The sequence below is a fragment of the Talpa europaea genome (genome assembly GCF_964194135.1).
Source record: "Talpa europaea genome assembly, chromosome: 10".
Classification (NCBI taxonomy): domain Eukaryota; kingdom Metazoa; phylum Chordata; class Mammalia; order Eulipotyphla; family Talpidae; genus Talpa; species Talpa europaea.
Genome location: NC_140077.1, coordinates 21267896 through 21287815, shown reverse-complemented (window position 1 = coordinate 21287815; position 19920 = coordinate 21267896). Strand labels below are relative to the sequence as shown.

The window sequence follows — 19920 nt, the reverse complement described above, 5'->3', positions numbered from 1 at the left end:
TTCGCAACCCAGCGCTCAACCGCTGCGCCACCGGGGAGGCCCCCATGAGGTAGTCTTAATCTTTGGTGCCAATTTCTCTAAACTCAATACCATTAGAAGTAGGCAGGTGGTAGAAATGAGAGAAATGGGGAACTGGTGGGTCTGCCCTAACCACATCTGAGTGGTGTGGGCGACTGTTAGGACTTATATTACTCATGAGCCACCTAGTCTTCCTCCTCTTCATTTTTTTTTGTTTGTTTCTGATTTTGTCCCATTTCTGGAGGATCTAGGACTGTGAGGTTCTCTCTGCAGAAAGGAAGGTCTAGGAGGATTTACATAGCGGCCCTGGGCTTGGGGATGTTCTGCTTTGCTTGCTCTGGGGAGTTGGGGTTATAGCAGTTTTGCATAGACAGAAGAAACGGGATACCTTTTAAATCAGCATAGCTGTTTATCTCTGAAATTAATATCACTTTCCACCTTCACACTCCTCTCTAGGGATCTACGGCAGGAGGGTGTCCGACAGGCACATGGTGGCTGGCTCCGTCTCTCTTTTGTCTACAACCACTATCTCTTCTTCGTCTGCATCCTGGTGGTGCTACTGGCCATCTTCTTGTACCTTCTGCGGCTGCGCCGAATTCACCGCCGGCATGCTCGAGCCTCAGCTCCATTGGACTTACTGTGGATCGAAGAGGTGGTACAGGTGGGGCCATGAGGACAGACAAGGATTAAGAAAACTTGAGTGCCCCAGAGTTGCTGCTCATTGAATTCCATCACTTTCTTGGCTCAGATGCTGCTTTGCCTGATCTTGTGGATATTTGACTTTGGAATTTCTACTTTAGTATCTACTTTAATTCCTTCCAATTTCCAAGTTCTCTTCTCTGAGAGAAGCTATAATTTAATCTGTGGAGAACTAAATAATGAGAGACTGGTGCTAACAAAGGGGACCAACCTTAGTCCAATTGAAGAATGCTTTGGAATTGGAGAAATCCTTTATCTGAGAGGTCTGATGTATCCCTGGGATGTAGACTTTCCCCCCCTTGCTAAAGCATCAAGTTTGGCATTGGGCACACTGGAAGCCTGGTTGAAACCAAACTTAGGACATTTGATACAAAGCTGAAGACATTCTAGCAAGTGCAGCAGCCCCTGCTTTCTCTGTAACAGAGAGATCATTTATGTGGAGATCCACAGCCTTTAATAGGGATCCAAGATCTTTGAAGTTCAGTGAAACAGATATGAATTTCCAGGCAACCAAAATAACACAACTCTTTACTTCCTTGACAACGAAGCCATTTTGAGTGTGGTTCAAGATCCCTGCCATAGTGTTGGTGATGATAGTATGTGATTTTAAAAGGTTAGTACCCCTGCCAAGTGAATGGTCCATTGCAGATTTGGACAGTATCTTATCTGATGTCTCGTATGACCAGGATAGAAAAATTTTCCGTTTTTATGTGCCTCAAAGGCTGTTCGGGCATTAATTTTTTCTTTTTGAGCCTTAACTGTGCTTGTAAGATGGAGAGACTGTAATGGGGATTAGAGACCTGGACTTGTCTGGTTTTAGGTCTCTGTCCTCTAGGGCTATTTTTATGAGTCCTTGTACAGGAAGACTCAAAGAGCTCCTTTATTTTACTGCTACAATCCATATGTAGTTTGGGGAGGGATGTATTTAGGTTGTTTTTAAAGAAGGGAAGAACAGTACTAGGAGAGTGGGCAAGGCAATAAAATCCAAGCTCTTAATTATAGTTTTTCTGAGACATGGATTTTTTTTTCTTAGACTTTTAGGGTGTCTGAAAAGCAAGTTCTAAACATTGGAATAAATAGATAAATCTGTTAATAAGGCAACTGGCAACTTTCAGAACTTTTGGTAAGGAATAGCTTAGTCACAGAGAGCATTTCCATTAGAAATGAGAGGAAAACCAGAGTAATTACACTTTCGTCCACTATACTTCAGAGGCTTTGCTCCTCTACCTTTTAGCCTTCATGTTGATGGAGATTTCCTTTTCATAAAACTCCCGCTTTTCCCCCTGGAGTCTAGAATGGTCTGCTCAAGAATATGCCCCTAATAGCAATCTTTTTCTTTCTGTTGACTTTGAATTCTAAGATTAGATGACTATGGAGAAAGGTCCCTTAGTTTACAAGGAAAAAAAGTGAAATAAAAAACACTCCCTACTAGGAGCAGAAAGGAAAATACATGCGTCATAAAAAAGAAAAAAAGAAATCAAGATCCTTTTAGAAGTAAACTGAGATAAAAAGTATACTGATTCGTGGTTGGTAGATGAAAAGGTGAAAAATCTTGAATTGTTTTCAAATTAGGTAAAAAGCAATCTTGCAGTTTTATAGTTCTTTTGGAAATTTTTTTTTTTTTTTAACTTTCCATTAGGACTTATATCACAGCAATTCCCTTTCATTTTTGACTTCTTAATTGCGTTGATTTTCTTTGACTGGTCTTTGGTCACGTGAACAAGCCCTTTTCTTGTGAACGCTGCTTAAAAATCATGTCACAATGTTTTTGCTAGGCACTACCTACTCAGGTAACTGTTCCTTATACCCTCACCTTGGCTTCCAAATACTACTTTTGGTTGTGTTTGATTTAGTCAATAATCTAGTCAAAAGTTACCTAATTGGTCAATAGTGATCGTGTTCATTGTGCTCCAAATGAAGTGACTTGGGGCTGGGGGTGATAATTAGTCCAATTTGAAAGCTTACTAGCAAAGTTATTCTTCATCTTGGTTATACAATAATAGCTATATCATTTGTTAAATGTTTGTTGTGTGTCAGACACTGTTAAAAATGTTATTGTATTATGTAATCATGATAATCATTATGACAGCCTTTCAGATTGTGTTCTTTTTATAGTTGAGAAACTCAGGATACCTATGTTTATCATTTTTTTCAATATAAATGTATTCCTTTTAATTTAATTAGTGTTTTTATTTTGTGTTATATGCTTTTTATTATTTTCATATTACAGGATCTAGGCTTGTTTTTGTTATCATGAGTAAGACTTCTCAGAAATCTGTGGTATAAAAGTTGGAAAAAATTTTATCCTGCTCCTTGGAAAAACTTGATTATTGCTCTTGATTCTCCCACTACTCCTGAATAATAAATTTTAAATGAAATTTCACTAGCTAGAAACAAGTCGTTAAATCCCTGCTGAGAGCCATTTACTTACATATATTACTTTTTCCTAATGAAATATTCTTGTTTATAAGACATTCCATTTAACCCTCTTTTAACCCTCAGCTTGTTAAGAATTAAGATCTCTACTTGCATTCTTGCATTTTGAGTAGTTCCCATGTCAAAATAATCAGTTTCCTAAAACTTACATTCCACTGGTTCCTTTGAATCTTCCCCACCAGGCTTCTCTGTAATAGCAACAAGCCTGAACTGCTTAATGCTTTTGTTATTACTGAGCTAGGTCACAAATATCAAAATCCGAATCAGTGGCTTTATAGAAATATATTCGATTAGTCCACAACCCATCACTTTTCTCTAAATTCTTCTCTAACAAATTGAAGATATAATACCCAATTATATGGCATTATATCCACTAAATTGTAGTTCATGCTAAGCCAAATTATATTAGCTCCTTGAATTGATTTTCCTTGGTCAGGGAAATTTTAATCACTTTCCACCAACCTTGTTTATTTTCCAAATGTCATCCAAAGTGTTCAGACTCTCCCTTCCTCAGCCTAAGACTTTCCTTTAACTTCTGAGGCCTTAGGCATGGTGATTGAAATATGGTGGGCAGAAAGTCTGCCTGGCACTTGCTAGTTTTTTAAGGCATTAAGACTTATTATATACATATATTTTTGAAATAAAATAACATACTTCTCACTGTCCTTTCCCCACACTCCTGTTCTTAGTTTTGTGTTTTGCTGTTTGTTGGGAGTGAAAAACAAGTGGGTGGTATGATCTAGGGTAAGAACAGTGAACTTCACAGCAGATTTGGACTTACGTAGACCTGGCTTGTCATTCACTGGCTCTGTTCCCCGGGGCAAGTCACTTGTCCTCTCTGATTCATTCCTCATCTGTAAGTAAGGTGACTAGACAAGATGACCTGAAGCCAGTTCTAAAGCAAGAAGTATTGACCTTTGGTTTAGAAGACCAGGCTGCCAACAGGGCAGTGGTCACCTACTTTATCCATGGCCCCTGACATAAGGTTGATGGAATGAAATTTCCAATAGGAACCATTATACATTAATTTCAGAAGCTGGGGTTCTCAAGGTCTTCTGATTCAAACTCTTGATTTTATGGCTGATGAAATTGAGGCCCAGACTGGAAGTAATGTGTGCAAAGTCACAGTGAGTAGCCTCCTGGATGCAGATTTCTTTGTTCTCTATAAAACACACACACACACACACACACACTTTGACAGATACAGTGAAATGTTCATTGACAGAATCTGCTTATAAGATTGTTTTTCATAAAGCTGGCTGCAACTTACCATGCTCAGTCTTTATAACTGCTGCTGTGATTGTTTTACTCACATATGGGAATAAAATATGCAATATGTTGTTAGAAATAGCCCCATTTTCACCATTATCTATTCTCCTGTATTTAATATTTAATGATTTTAGATGTCTCTTAAACAATTTGCTTAATTTTGTACAATTTTCTTCACCACAGCATACAAGTTGTTCATGTGATGGTTACAATCTAAGTTATTTAAGATATAAATGCCTAGTAGATCTACCTCATTAAGGAAATTGGTTGTAATTCTTGGTCGATTCCCAGACCTATTTACAGAAAGAGTGCAATTTCTTTTTGCTATCCTTAACCTTCTTTTCAAACTAATGCACAGCCAGTGTCTAATTTCCCTTTTTGCTATGGTATGTGATATGACTTCAGTTGGGATTAAGAATTAAGCAAGGGATGTTGCAAATTCTCCCAAGTTAGTCTCTTCGGTGATACTAGTCTGAGAGTCCTATTACATTCAGCCCTGCCTCCAGGGTCATATGCTTTTCACAGACTTGTGAAGATTGTTGGTGTTACAAAAAAATTTTTTTGTAAAAAAAATTCCCTGTATCATTAAACAGGCATTTCCCATTTGTCATAATTATTTCTCAGCCTGTCAGTACTGAGGAGAAACAAGGCATCTAATGACTATTTTGTGTCTCTGAAAGTCTGAGCAATAGGAGACCCATTTATTTGGAAGTTTGAGTCTTTACTCACACTATAAGGGTTTTCTACTTTTAAAATGTATTCGGCCACTGCTTGCCATTTTTATAAAAATCAAAGTTGGAAAAAAAAAGTCTGAATCACAGGATGTTTATAGCCATGCTTGTGTGACTTTAGGTGACCCTGCACCGCATGCTCCTGTGCCGCTCTCCTTTAGTGCAGCAACCCGTACACCCCCTGGTGGCGTCCCCCTCCTTCACCACCACTCCTCTTCAGTGTAAGCTGGCTCTGATACTTCCCTAGGCAGCCTCTCGGACAGAGCACCTTCGAGAGTCTAGCCCTTTAAATCTGCTGGTGGTGAAGGCTCTGACTGCTGTTAGCTTCCTAAAAGCCTTTTCTCTGTAAGCAAGGATCTAAACTAATACTTTGATTTCTGGTATTTGTCAGTATGTTGTCTGAAATTCTAATGCCACATGAGAACTGAAGCATATGTCGTCTCCATTATTTTTGCCACAAGCAGTGGACTCTGCAGTGTTGAAAGACATCTTTTTATTATGATCCACACCTAAATACTCCCTTCTCACTTTAATAAAACCAAAGGCTTCCTGTACTGCACCACTTCTGTATTTTTTGTAGAGCTTCACATTAAATAATTTTGCTGAAGTTCTTAAAATGTCACTAATAAACACCACTAAGTCTGTTGAGCAAAATGTGTAATGCATATTAGAAAGGGGTGCTTTCTCCTTTATGCAGGGACGTGGGTATGTGCGTGATATATGCCAATATAGAGCCTACCATTCATCCCAAGACTGGAAGGACTGCTGCTGATAAACTGGCTGCCTTCAAGTCATGGTCATCAGTGGTGGCCTTTGCAACCAGCATCACTTTAGGCAGTAGGTAACGATTACCCTTGTGACAATCCTCACAATGGATTGCATATATCCATGTCAAAGACAAAAAAATTCTAGACTGATTAAGAAAGCTAGGTGTTTTAATTTCCTTTGATGTTTGAAAAACAATTGACAGAATTATGAAAAGACCTTTGAGAATATTGAGGTAAATTCACTTAATTTTATAGGTATGTGATGACTTATTTTTGAGGAATTACCTGGGACATCAATCTAATCATTTTCATTCATGCAATATTTGGTATGTCTGGTGCTAGAAATAATACAAACAAAATAATTTGGATAAATCTTTCTATTCACCAGGAGCTGATAGGGATAATTCAGTTATATTGCTAATGCAACCAGATCTGTTATCTTTATTCATCATCTACAATAAAAGAAAAATGAAGTAAAACACTTGAAACTTGAACTTATTCTATTCATTCATTGCCACTCTGTTGGTGGAAACTGTCAAAGCCTTAGTGTGAGGTGCAGCTGGTTGAATTATACTGCCCTCTGCTGTTTTAGTTACTAAGGACCTTAGTTTGGAGATCAGGATAGGATGGTGTGAGAACCTGACCCTATGACAGATTAAAGAATTTTTTTGACTTTTTTTTTAATTTTAACATCATTTTTTACATTTTTTAGACAATATTTGCTTTCCCCCCACCCCCTCAGATTGAGTCCCCATAGAATTTCCTTCCCCAAGGCACCCGTGCACCATCACCACTATCCCCTGTGTTCCTCCCTCCTCCTTCCCACCCCTCTCCCTCCTCATTCCCTGCAGTATGTCTCTGGTTTATAATTGTCTGTTTTTGCTTTTTTGTGTTTTGTACTGTTATTATTTTAAAGAATTCTACCTAGAAGAGGTGGATAACCTATCAACATACTCATAGGATCAATATAGCAGATCTAATGAGATAAGAGTGGGGTAGATATTTGGAGGAAATGGGAGTAAGCTGGTTAAAATTTTCAAAGTTAACTAGATTAATAGGGCCTAAGCTAGTGATCCTCAAACTTGTCTGCACATTGGAATCAAATTAATAGAACTATTATTATATGATCCAGAAATTCCACCTTTGGATGGAAAGCAAAAACACTAATTCAAAAAGATACACGTACTACTATGTTAATTGCAGCATTTTTCACAGTAGTTTTAAGATGTGAGAACAACCTAAATATCTATTGATAAATGATGGGTAAAGAAGATGTGGTATAGACACAATGAAATACTACTGAACCATGAAAAAGACTGAAATCTTGCCATATGCAACAACAGAAAGATCTTGAAAGTATAATACTAGGTGAAATAAGTCAGAGAGACATACTGAGCGATTTCACTTTTATGTAAACTAAAAACAAAACAAGCAAACAAAACAAAACTAAAACCACAAAGACAAAAAAGCAGACTGGTGGTTACCAGAGGGGAGGTGGGCTAGGGGTGAACAGAATAGGCGAAGAGGATCAAGATAGTACAAACTTTCACTTACAAAATAAGTCAAGGAGCTGTAATGTACAGCAGGAGGATTGTAATCAGTAATATGTTGTTGCAAATGTGAAAGCTGCTAAGAGTAAATAGATTTATTGTGATGATCATTTCACAATGTATACAATAAGGAAATCATTGTGATATGCACTTGTAACATTCCATGTTAATTACTTACAAAAATTTTTTTAGAAAGTTGAATGAAAGCCTTGTGAAATATCGAGACCAAAGTCACATGAAATCACTAACAATCTGTTTAAATATGAGTGAGTGTCCATGTACCATCATCAAGACCATAAATTTTTTAAAAATTAATTAATTTATACAAGCACTGGGTACCGTCAGAAGCACGGGAGGGTAAGAGAATTCACCAGAGCCAGAGCAGGGAACAGAACAGGCAGACTGACGAAATACACTGCTGAGGGGAGGTAGCGGGCGAGACAGGAGAAGTCTGTCGCGCCATGTGGGACCCTCGCCCAATGGCTGGGGATCAAACCAGCGCTGCAGAGGCCGCGGGCAGCTTCGCAGCCCAGCGCTCAACCGCTGCACCACCAGGGGAGGCCCAAGACCATAAATTTTTTTTATCTATAAAACTATTAGGAACCCCTTTCAGGAACCATTTTACACTATTCTATTCATCTTAATGATGTAATAGCACTACCAAGAGAAACTAGATTAGTGCTTGATGAATCCAAGTAGTTACTGGTAATTATCTCATTTTTTAAGCATTCATAAACCATCTGGCTGCATTTAGATATTAAGCTTGTCAAAATCTACCCTCTATCACTACTGAAAATGAGAATAGAAAACATGAACTATTCCTGAAGACTATCTGATTACTTAGTGTGTACCAATTCTTTCCTTTGCGTATTTACCTGATAGAACCTAAAAGGATAAATAATTTCTACTTAGGCAGAATCAGGACTCAAAGATACAGAGCTCATGCCTGTAGAACAAAGAGTTTGCCAATATGAAGAAATATGAGACAGCCTATTAAGCAGCAGCAAACGGCAGACATTTGTTTCTCTATATTAAACCTGATTTTCAACATGAAAAGTACCCATACTAAATGACATTCTTATGTAATGACTGTCTCAAAATCAGGCAAAGAATTTTTACTTGACCAATGTGGAAACCACAAGGTCATCCTCTTAGAAAAGTCCCAACTCTTGTGCTCTCTGATGAGCTCTCAAAAGCAGTTTCAGTTCTAGAAAGTTGATCCTCTCAGAATTATTTTGGGACTCTTCGGAGTTCACTCATGAGCCAAAGGGCACCACTGAGCAGCGCCAAGGAGCCCGACTGGTGAGTGGCAGCCAAAGGCGTTGGAACATACATCAGCAGAGTGCTAATGCCCAAGCCCACCTGTTACAAAGGAAAGAAAGCAGTAAATAAAGTAGAAACCACAAAGTAAGAGCTCGAATGACTGTGCATGGATAACCAGATACACAAGCCTCCGCATTCTCCCATCAGAGCATTAAAAAATTTTTAAATGAAAAAAATTCACAAGTTAATGTACTTAATGACAAAGAAAAGTCAAACAAAATGAAATTTCCCCATTCCTTTTACATACGCTAAGTCCCCTCCCCAAAGGTGGCCACTGTTAATCAGTTTCTATACACTTGTAATTTGTGTACACATTTACAGAGAAACATACAGTTTTGTATGTTTTGTCTCTCGCTCTTTTTTTTTTACTTAATGTGTGTCTTGATGTCTTAAGATTTTAAACTGCTGCCCTTATTCCACAGTATGTATGTTCCATAGCTATTTAACAATTTAGTTTGTTTTCAACTTCTCACCACCATAATAATTCTGCAATGAATTTTCTTGTCCATTGCTCTTTCATATTAGAATACCTGTAGGGCAAGCACTAAAAAATCAATTTGCTGGGCCAGGGGACTATACATCTAACATTTTATTTGTTATTTATTTTTAAAGATTTATTTTATGCATACAAGAGCTGGGGCACAGACCAGAGGTGTGGAGGGTAAGAGGATTCACCAGAGACAGAGTGGCGAACTGAACAGGCAGACTGACTGAAGTACACTGCTGAAAGGAGCAGCGGGCGAGACAGGAGAAGTCTGCTGCGCCATGTGGGTTGCTCCCTCACTGGCTGGGGGATTGAACTAATGCAGCAGAGGCTGCGGATAGCTTCATAGGTTGCGTCTCAACCCCTTGCACCACCAGGGGGCCCTACATCTAACATTTTAAAAGATACTGCCAAACTGCCCTCTGGGTCGAAAAAAAGCTGTATCAACCCATGTTCTCATCAAGAAACATGGCGATGTCCATTTTTGTATACCCATGCCACTACTTGATTATCTTTTTTCCAATCTGAGAGACAAAAAATGGCAAGCATTGTTTTAATTAGCTCTTACGAATGAGGCCAGTTTTGCATATTTCATGGCCATTCATCATTCCTCTTGTGAAAATTAAGTATTGATAACCTTCATTTTCTGATTATTACTCTTTATCTATTATAAATTTTGAAAATACTTTCTCCATGGACCTCCAGTGGTGCACTCAGCACACGGTACTTACATGAAAATATTTTCTCCTACTTTATCATCTTTCCTTTTTCACTTTGTTTTGGGAACATCATCATATCAGAAAGAAATGGTTTATACCTGTGTATATGCCAAAGCTAGCAGAGTTGCTGCTGCTATCTTGGTCCTTCGAGGAAGGGGAACCCTCCGGGAGAGGAAATAGAGCACTGTGATGGCAGTAACTGAAGTGATTCCCTGCAGGGAGGAAAGTCTCATCAAATGCCAGGGAGAAAGTCTCACCCTCCTTGTTTCCACTCACTTTACATATATCTCTTCCAGAACCCCTGAGTAACCACTAAGCACTTTCCTGCCCAGGTGCAGAGAAGCACCCTGCAGGTCCTCCTCTGAATAGTCCACCCAGTCTCTTTCAGGCTTCTCTTCTGCTTGCCCATTAAATGTCCCTGTTTGCCAAGTCTCTGAATTTTCAGCACATCTCACTTACCCACTACTCTCTATCTTCAATGACCTTATTCACCTTATAATTTGGATATTTCCCCAGGCGTTGCCCTTAATTTTGAAATTATTCTTTGCATCCTTCCCCTAATCTTATCTCTCCTCTAATACTGTATTTCTAAAACAGTGCTGACCCCAGCATGTGAGGGATATTATTTTCCTGTGAGCAGAGGGAGGTAGTGGTGTTGCCAGTTAGTGCTAAAAATGATGAATTCTTATTTTCATTCTCATTTGTTCAGAATGTCAAGAAGGATGTTTTTTCTGTCATATTTCTATATCTATTTCACTTCTTTTCCTTTTCAGAGTTGCCCATGTCGACAATTCCAACCAGATTTTACTTATTTCAAACTGTGTGGAGATAGGGAATTTGGTTGGAGAGGGTGTGGGTAATTAGGATGGAAGCTTCAGATCAGGGAACTGGTGCTAAATCTTTTCTAAAAAGAAAATCTCCACTCTACCCTCTCACTGTTGCCATCAGTGCTTCACTAATACCCCAATGCCTGTAAGAGGCTCCTTGTGCTTACTAATGGGTAACTACCAGACGGGCTTACCAGAACCCGATGGTCAAACTGCACCATGGTGGGATTCTCGAAAACATTCCTCAGAATGGGGGAGAAGGTGAAGAGATCTTCTGGGATCCAAGATTCTCCCATCTTGGGGAAGGAGTTGTAAACAAGTCCAGCATCTAGCCCTGCCACAAAAGCCCCTGCATTCCAATATAAAGGGAAATGAGAGAAAGAACAGACCAACAATTAGTTTTGACATAGAAAAGCTTTTTGTCCCGGAGTCAGACAAAAGTCAAAAAATAATAAGATCCACAGCAGAAGTTCTCAAATGGAATATATATCACAATCACCGTGAGAACTAGAAAAAGAACTGCCAAAAAGAAAAAAAAAAAAAAACCCCTACTAGAAATAATAAACATAGTAAAATGACAGGATACAAAATCAATATACAAAAATCTGTTGCATTTCTATATGCAAACAAAGAATTAGAGGAAAGAGAAATTAAGTTAAATGCCCATTAACATGAGAGGCTGGTGTGAAAGGAAATATGAAAATGCAGGTGAAAAGGGCAAAGCACTAGGCAAGAGATCCACCTGAGAGTGGAAGGAAAACAGGCTGGCTCTGATGACAGCAGTCCTACCTGAGAGAGCTGTAAGGAAAACTAGGCCTGTCGTTCCATGAGCACATCGTCTCAACCACAGAAGTTGACGGGTTTCAGGCAACTAAAGAAGAAAATAAAATCATTCTGATAAATTGTATTGTAAGGACCTATGAGAGACAACCAAACTCTCTACCATGAAACCCAAGTGACAGTTTAAGGCCAGATTTTCTCTGACACCTAGAGGAGGTTAAAAACTCACAGCAGATATTCTATACCAACAGGATCGTGTTTTGTTTATACATTTACAGGCCGCCCTGCTATCCTGTAGGTTTAGTAAAGGCAGGATCTGCCATCTGTCTTGCTTTCTACAGTAATCCTAGACTAGCACCTGCACATAGGTACTCAATAAGCACTTGCTCAATAACAGAGTGCTTTGTATTATTCAAGGGGAAAATGCTTTACGATGGCCAAAATAATATGCATTAAGATACAGAACTGGGTTTTCATGTTGTATGTGATACTTAGTGCTTTTAGTATATTTAGCAAATATATGCAGGATCTAAATATATTAAATATATTTAGTATATTTACCAAATATACTCAGGATCAAAAATACATAAAATGCCTAGATTCAAGATTCTTGCATTTAGTATTATTGGGAAAGTTCAGTTTTGGCTTTGTTTTTATTATAGCCAAATTCTGATACTAATCAGTGAATCAACAGATAGTAAGTTAACACATTCTGTCCTACTGTCCTAATTGGGATCCAGGCCACTTACTTCAAGTATTGATTGGATTATTCTACAACAATACTCTTAAAAAAACAAACAAACAAAAAAACTGGAAAAAAAAAAAATTGACCTAGAGAGGCCTGGTGTCTTGAAAACTTCTATTAGTATTGACAACCTCTAAAAACAAGTCATACCTTGTATTTAAACCAAATCAAAAAAATGTAAAAACTAGCACAGAGAATATAATTTTAGGCAAGATCACTACTGTACTGTAAGACCTGATAAATGGCAGGTCCTCATCTAAAGAACAAACAACCCAGTATGGCCCTCATACACCACCAAAGGTTTAGAAGTAACTTTCATTTTGGCCTTCCTCATGTCACCATCCTCCTCTGAGAATCAGCAGTAAAGTGGTTGCAACACATCTTCTTGTTGGAACTCATTCCCACTTTGCTAAAATTCACTTTTCACCTTTCCCAATCAGCAATGTGGACAAAATATTCAGCTCCCATAGTCATTTTCTGTGAATGAGTTGCTCCAGCCCAAAACAAAACCGTACATTTTACTTTGCCATAGTAAAGTTCAAAGCCCCAAAGTTCAGTGTTTCTCTAAACTTTGATTATACCTAGTTTCTGGTCCATTGATAGCTTGATACCAAAGGAACGAGTGCATTTTGATATAACTTCCTGTTAGAACCAGAGTTTCCATTTATCTGACCCTGTCAACATCTGTGCAGATGTGGTAACAATACAGACTAACTTTTACCTTGTGCTGAGGGAGCAGTAATGAGAGTGAGGTCCACAAGCTGGCGCAATAAAGTACAAGGGCTGATCCCAGGTGAGCAGCGAGGCGGTACTGACTGACCCGAGGGATGTCATGGGAGTCTGGTTTTTCTTCTAATCCACTTTTCACCATATACCATCCTAACAGACCCTAGGTAAAAAGAGAAGAGGCAAATAAAACAAGGTTGAAACTGCTCTACTTTATCCTGAGGAAGCAAATTATCAATTACCTGAGCTCTCCTTTCTCATACCCCCAACATGCCAGGAGTCTAACATTCCCATATGCACACAAATTTAACCACTGTTTAGATTAACTTACACCAAAGCCAAATGTAAAAAGCACACAAAAGCCTATCTGTGGGCAAAACCTTACAAATGCTAGAAATAATTTAATATTATATAAACCAATAAAACAATAAAAAGAGAGCTGTTTCTATAAAAATTAGATTGAATACTTTAGAAGCGCTTGACAAAGGTAACTACTTAAAAGCAATTGCTGTCAAACCAGATGGAAATAGACAATTATAAAAGTTTGCAGGGGAAGTCATAAAAGCTCTCTAAGGCTTTGTGGGCAAATTCTAAGTCTAAGCTCACACTTCTCTTTAGGAAAACATGAAACAGGGCCTCCCTGGTGGCGCAAGGGGTTAAGCACCGCACTATGAAGCAATCCGCAGCCTCTGCAGCATGAGTTCGATCCCCAGACAGCCAGAGAGCAACCCACATGGCACAGCAGACCTCTCCTGTCTCGCCTGCTGCTCCCCTCAGCAGTGTACTCCGGTCCATCTGCCTGTTCTGTTCCCCACTCTGTCTCTGGTGAATCCTCTCACCTCCACACTTCTGGCCTGTATCCCAGCTCTCGTATGCATAAATTTATAAATAAATCTTTAAAAAACAAACAAAAAAAAGAAAACATGAAACAAAGTGATAGCTTATGAGGATGCAAAGATTTGAAGTTAAACTACAGTCAGAGAACTTAGCTCTTCACTAAAAAAAAAAAAGAGAGAAAAGGTAATGAAAGTACATGTTTAAATTTAAAAGTTTAAGGTATATATTATTCTGATTCCCTACTTTATCTGACTTTTCCATTTAACCAAACAACTGTCAGTTCTAGTCATATCAGATAAGATATGGCCTCTTTGCCCCCATATCCTGCAAAGTCTAGGATCTTGTCAAAGAAGTGGGATTCTATCACCTTTTCTATTTATTTATTTTTATTATTTATTTATACAAGCACTGGGTATAGTCAGAAGCGCAGGAGGGTGAGAGAATTCACCAGAGCCAGAGCAGGGAACAGAACAGGCAGGCTGACAAAATACACTGCTGAGGGGAGCAGTGGGAGTGGCAGGAGAGGTCTGTGCGCCATGTGGACCCTCGCCAGCAGCTGGGGATCGAACCCGCACTGCAGAGGCTGCGGGCAGCTTTGCAGCCCAGCGCTCAACTGCTGTGCCATCAGGGGAGGGCCTCTACCACCTTTTCTAAAGATACACTCTTCACTAAATCTTTTTGGGCATTTCTTTCTCCTTTCACCATACCTAGATGTTCTAATTATCTTGAGTTCACTTGCATAATACATTGGAAGATATGATTTCTGGCTCGCACTTCCCTTTTTCCATAACCCTATCTGCCATCTTCAAACTTCTGTATCACCTAAGCTCCTAGTTTCTATTAGACTTTCATTAATCTCTAATTCTTTATCTGTTTCTATTATCTCTTCATCTCGTCTCTCCCCATAATTCCGAATTAGTCCATATTACCACTTCCAAGTTAAATAAACCAATTATCTTCCTCCTGATGAAATTTTGATGTTGTTTTAATATCTGATACTCTCCCTTAAAGTTTGCATTTTGGCCCAAATACTCATTAAGTGTCTTCTCTCACATTCCTTTTCTTGAGATTCTCAATCTTACCTAACCCCATAACTGTGTGAGTCTTTCAAAGCTCTTTTCCTTAAGAGGAATTTGTTAGGTGGTTTTATATTTTTTTAAGATTTATTTATTTACAAGTATGGGGGTACAGGCCAGAGGCATGGGAGGGTGAGAGAATTTACCAGAGACAGAGTGGGGAGCAGAACAGGCAGACATACTGAAGACACTGCTGAGGGGAGCAGCAGGCAAGACAAGCGAGGTCTGCCACGCCATGCGGGGATTTCCTTGGGCGGCTGGGAATCGAACCTGCGCTGCAGAGGCTGCGGACAGCTTTACAGCACTGCGCTCAACCCACTGTGCCTCCAGGGAGGCCCCTCATTAGGTGATTTTGATCACCATTTACACTTCAGTATCTCTCATATACATCTGTATTCTAAAATCATCTAAAACATCCCACAAAATCTTTCTTTTGGAACATTCCTAATTGCTTTACAGCCATTCCAGCATAGGGATCCAACTTCCCCATATAGAAAGCAAATTAGAAAAACACGAAGAGACCAGAATGCAGGAGAAGCAGCAAAATGGGAAAGAAATTCTAATTCTTCCTACAATGGGAAAGAAACTGGGCCTCCTTGGTGGCACAGGCGGTTGAGCGCTGCACTGTGAAGCTGTCTGCAGCCTTTGGAGCACGGGTTTGAAGCCGGCTGGCCAGGGAGAAACCCACATGGCGTGGCAGACCTCTCCTGTCTTGCCCACGCCCCCCTCTGCAGTGTATTCGTCAGTCTGCCTGTTCTGTTCCCTACTCTGTCTCTGGTGAATCCTCTCACCCTCCGACACATCTGGCCTGTACCCTGGTTCTTGTATAAATAAATAAATCTTCAAAAAACAAAAACTTGAGTTTTAAAAAAAAAAGATCAAAAAAAAGAAACTATAACAAAAAATATAATTACTGTGAGATTACTGATTCCAGGCACTAAGCTAAGTACGTTATATGCATAATCTCATTTAATATTCATACAACCTACTATTATGTCCAAATATTGGTAAAGAAAACAGAAAATACAGAGATTAGATAATTTGCCCTACTAAGTAGCCAAGATGGGCCTTGAAGCCAGACCTGTGACACTAAAATCTATGCTCTTACCCATTACTGCACCTCCTCAAAGATTACTTCCTTAAAAATAATGCCAAATAGAAAGCCCCAGGGAGCATCTCAAGTTTCCCAGCCTGAGCAAACCTCACCTGGAAGCAGACTAAACCACAGAGAGCAAGAACACGTCCTTTCATGCCACGGCTGAGCCAGCCCTTTCTCCAAAAGTAGGCAGCAGGCAGGATGTATGCAAGGCCTACAAGGCGTCCCCACATACGGTGTGAGTACTCCATGTACCAGATGAACTTGAATTCTGCCAATGTCATATCATGATTTAAGCTGGGTGAAAAGGGAAGTCAAAAAGAAGAAACATTCATCTGATTTTTATTTCCAGGGGAATGCCGGAACATTCCCAGTCTTGAAGTCTTGACAGATCTACCCTCTTCATCAACCAACTCAGGGTAATTTCAGAATTGGAGGTTTAAAGTAGGGAGCTCACCAAACATAACTGAGCCAAATATCAGGAAATAATAGCATCTAACCATTTCAAAATGTGTAAATGATCAAAAGATTGAGTGGGCCTGTGGGATGTTTACCTGACCTTCTGTAACACTTACATTTTAAATTCTGGAAACTGCTGGTATTTTTGGAATTCTGCTTCCCATTCCTCTTGGCTTGTAGGTGGCTTCATCTCCTTTATTAAATGCCAATCTACCATTGAGAGGCCAGACTCTGTCAACCTTAAGATAGGAAAGAAATTTGTGTGTGCGTTCACATACAATGCTAAATTACTCATAAATCGTTTTCAGCAACAAAGTGGATCTGAACTTAAGCCCTCTAAAGGGAAACACATCATTTCCTTGTTTCCTTTTCTGATATCTTGTTCTCTTCTTCCCCTTAGAATTTTATCAGAAACAGCTGCCTCAGATATAAATTTCTTTACTCCTTGTTCTCTTAATGTTTTCATAAAACTCTCCCTGCTTCTTTCATAAACATTCCTTAACAGATAAAAATCAAACTTTGGACCAAAGATATGTGTCCTAAATGCTTAACCAATATTATTTACACAGGGAAGACACTGATTGCAGGTATGAAACATTTAGGTTCTTGAGTAAATTTAAAGGCAATACAATTCAAATTTGCTGCACTTCCTCATTACAGTCTATATAACATGGTATTTTGAAATGAATGTATTCCACATTCCACAGGGAATGTGGAAAAAATTTGAGGAACACATACTTTATTAATAGCAAAAGAGTTTTCAGCAAAAGGAATTAAACTAAAAATAAAGCCTAACTTTAGGTGTAAGACAAAAATGTACAAGATAAGCCCACATCTTATTAGAAAGCAAGGAATTAAAGGTTAATAGGGTCCTGGCAAAAGACCTGGAGCCAATAGGAAGAGGCTCCCACTAACTAAAATAGCACAATTTGAGCAAATCATCATCGCTGCAATGGACTTAAATATATCAAATATGTCTACACAAAGTCATAAATGATACTTTAAAACTAAAACACTTTTTGGCAAATAAAGGGAAGGAAAATTTTATCCTGCCTATATAAACTGCATCTATAGATAACCAAATTGCTGACAAGGAAAAGTTTCTCTTTAGAGTTAAAAAAAAACATTACAATTTGCAATATTAATGAAATAATGACTCTAAACAATCATCATCAATGGCTGTTTGTATTTGTGACACCAGATCATCCATGAAGTATTTTGTCCTGCCCCCAACCTGAATCTACCCAAGCAACAAGTTTATAGGAAATACAGGGAACAATGGGACATGTTAAACACCACAAGTATGTAATCAGCAAAATCCAGAGTGTGGGAAACTCCATAAATAGGTTGGGTTTCTTCAACAACAAAAAACTATAGAGGGGTGGGAAGTTTAGATTCTGAATCTATAAAATCTCTATAGATTTAAAGAGACATAAGAGGCATATGAACCAATTGTGACACGTGGAACTTATCTGTATTTAATTCAAACAAACTACAAAAATTTGGGGGACAAATTTGATCTGACTGTATGCAGAAAATATACACAAATAATGTAAAGCTAACAATTCAGACCTAAGCCAGTCTTTATAAAGGGGTACTCAGTAATAAAACCCTAAACTGTTCTAGGGCATCAGATATGATCCCTCTTGAGACCTCAGTTTCTAAAGATCTAAAATGAGAGAGCTGGAATAGATGATGCCTAAGGGCTTACTCTCCTCAGTCATCTGGATTTCCACTGATGATAACCCAAATAGCTTGACTCACTATGAGATTACTCACCTAGTAACTCCACCAAGAATAACTGCTCCAGCCACTGTTCCACTGCAGATCAGAAGCCATCGGCCCACCACCCTTTCAGCAGCCTGTGAGGGAAGGGTCACTGTACCCCTTCCAGACTGCAAAGCTACTTCAGAGATGGTGCTGTATTGCCCTGGCCTCAAGGGGCGCCTGATCCCACAGCTGCAACCATGCTAAGAATCAAGACAGACAAATTAACACTGGAGAAAGGGGAGATGCCTGACACCATGATTCACTCAACCCCACTCCATCTGGAGAGGAACAATCTTTAAGGCCACAACTTCACTGCTTCTGCCCTGGTAGGTAAAGTCATCTCTTAGCTGCATTACCCTGATCACCTCCCAAATTGGTTTTCTTGACTCCAGTCTCACTCCAATGCATCCCCAAACTACATGAACCTTCTGGACTGCATACTTCCCCCTGGACTTAATTCTACACTTAGATGTGGCTTATTTTCTTTCTCCTATGGGTCTTTCAACATGATTTCTCTCTGACAGGGACACTACTTGTCCCTGATTGACCTACTATAGATCTGAACTTAGCATCACCTTCTCCTGGAAATGTTCACAGACTCCAGCAGCTCCACAACAGGTCACTTGCACGGCACCTGTACCTCCCCTGTTACAGCCCTTAACGCACTGTAATGCGCCTTCCGGGTCATTCGTTTCTAATGCCCACTAAACTCTAGGTGTGGGGACAGCAGTGTTCGGTCAATCTGGCTTTCTCTCCAGCTACCTTTGTTTCTAACACATACGTTAACAAGATCTTAACAAAGATTTGACTACTGAATGAACTGTGACTTCTTCCAGTGCAAGAGACTTCTGGATCTTTCACTTCCCAGTTTCAACACGTAAGAATCATTCAGTAACTGGTTGATCTTTTTTCTGACTATCATTTAAGAGTCCCAAATCCCGTCTTAAGGAAACCTTAATTTCCTTTTCTATAGAATGGAGTTACAGTCCCTAAGCTAGCTGGGGATTTTCAGTAAAAACCAAGTATATGGGTAAACATTACCGAGCTTTTACTATGTGCTAAGCGGCTGCTGTATACGGAATTATTTAATCCTCACAAAAACCTTATGATGTGTTGTCCTCATCCCCCTTTACAGGTGAGGAAATTCTCGTACAGAAAGATTTCCTAATTTAACTAACACCATACAGTGTAAGTGGTTGGTCCGGATCCGAATTCGGGGGCTCTGGGCACGAGGAAACGTATTTTCTACTCCAAGGAGCTACGGAAACGTGATTTGTATCCTCCTTCTGGCCCTTTCTCCCGTGCCCTTTCCGCGACTCAGTCCGCTGCGTGCGGTACCTGTGCTCTGGGGGCCGCCCTAGGAACAAGGAGCCGGACACACGGGTTCCCCACCAAAGCCTTCAAAGGTGGAAAGAGCAATCGCTGCATTCTGAGGACCGTGCACAGCCGCCACCACACCTCACCGCCCGCGGCGTCTCCCCTCCGCCACCAGAGGAGAAGCACTTCCGGGTTACGCAGCCTGCGCCCATCTTCAGGCGGCCAGAGAGCAGTGACTACGCCTGCGCGGGCACCTCTTACTTTCGCGGGGGCTGCTGGGGTTTGGGCGTC

General features: G+C 39.7%; 2 protein-coding genes across 5 annotated transcripts in view; one reads left to right on the top strand and one right to left on the bottom strand.

Moving 5' to 3' along the window:
- Window positions 1-800, top strand: part of ENTPD7 (ectonucleoside triphosphate diphosphohydrolase 7) — a gene marked incomplete at its 5' end in the record, with an annotated part of 36030 nt that extends 35230 nt beyond the window's left edge. Inside the window, one exon of the mRNA XM_084245419.1 lies at window positions 475-800. Within this exon, the coding sequence (XP_084101545.1) occupies window positions 475-691 (217 nt within the window). The 3' untranslated portion in view covers window positions 692-800. The remainder of the gene's footprint in view (window positions 1-474) is intronic.
- A 7900-nt stretch (window positions 801-8700) lies between these two features.
- On the bottom strand, window positions 8701-19740 carry COX15 (cytochrome c oxidase assembly homolog COX15; the record flags this gene model as incomplete). Of its 4 annotated transcripts, none has more annotated exons than XM_084244656.1 (9): window positions 8701-8832; window positions 10095-10208; window positions 11018-11172; window positions 11613-11694; window positions 13070-13237; window positions 16194-16380; window positions 16659-16781; window positions 18322-18512; window positions 19651-19740. In XM_084244656.1, 9 exons carry the CDS (start codon window positions 19738-19740, stop codon window positions 8701-8703), a joined length of 1242 nt encoding a protein of 413 aa, XP_084100782.1. The 4 variants fall into 4 exon arrangements, with proteins under 4 accessions (XP_084100782.1, XP_084100781.1, XP_084100783.1 ...); XM_084244655.1 differs by having other exon boundaries at window positions 10095-10224; window positions 11010-11172; window positions 18322-18506; XM_084244657.1 differs by having other exon boundaries at window positions 18322-18506.
- Window positions 19741-19920: the final 180 nt, after the last annotated feature.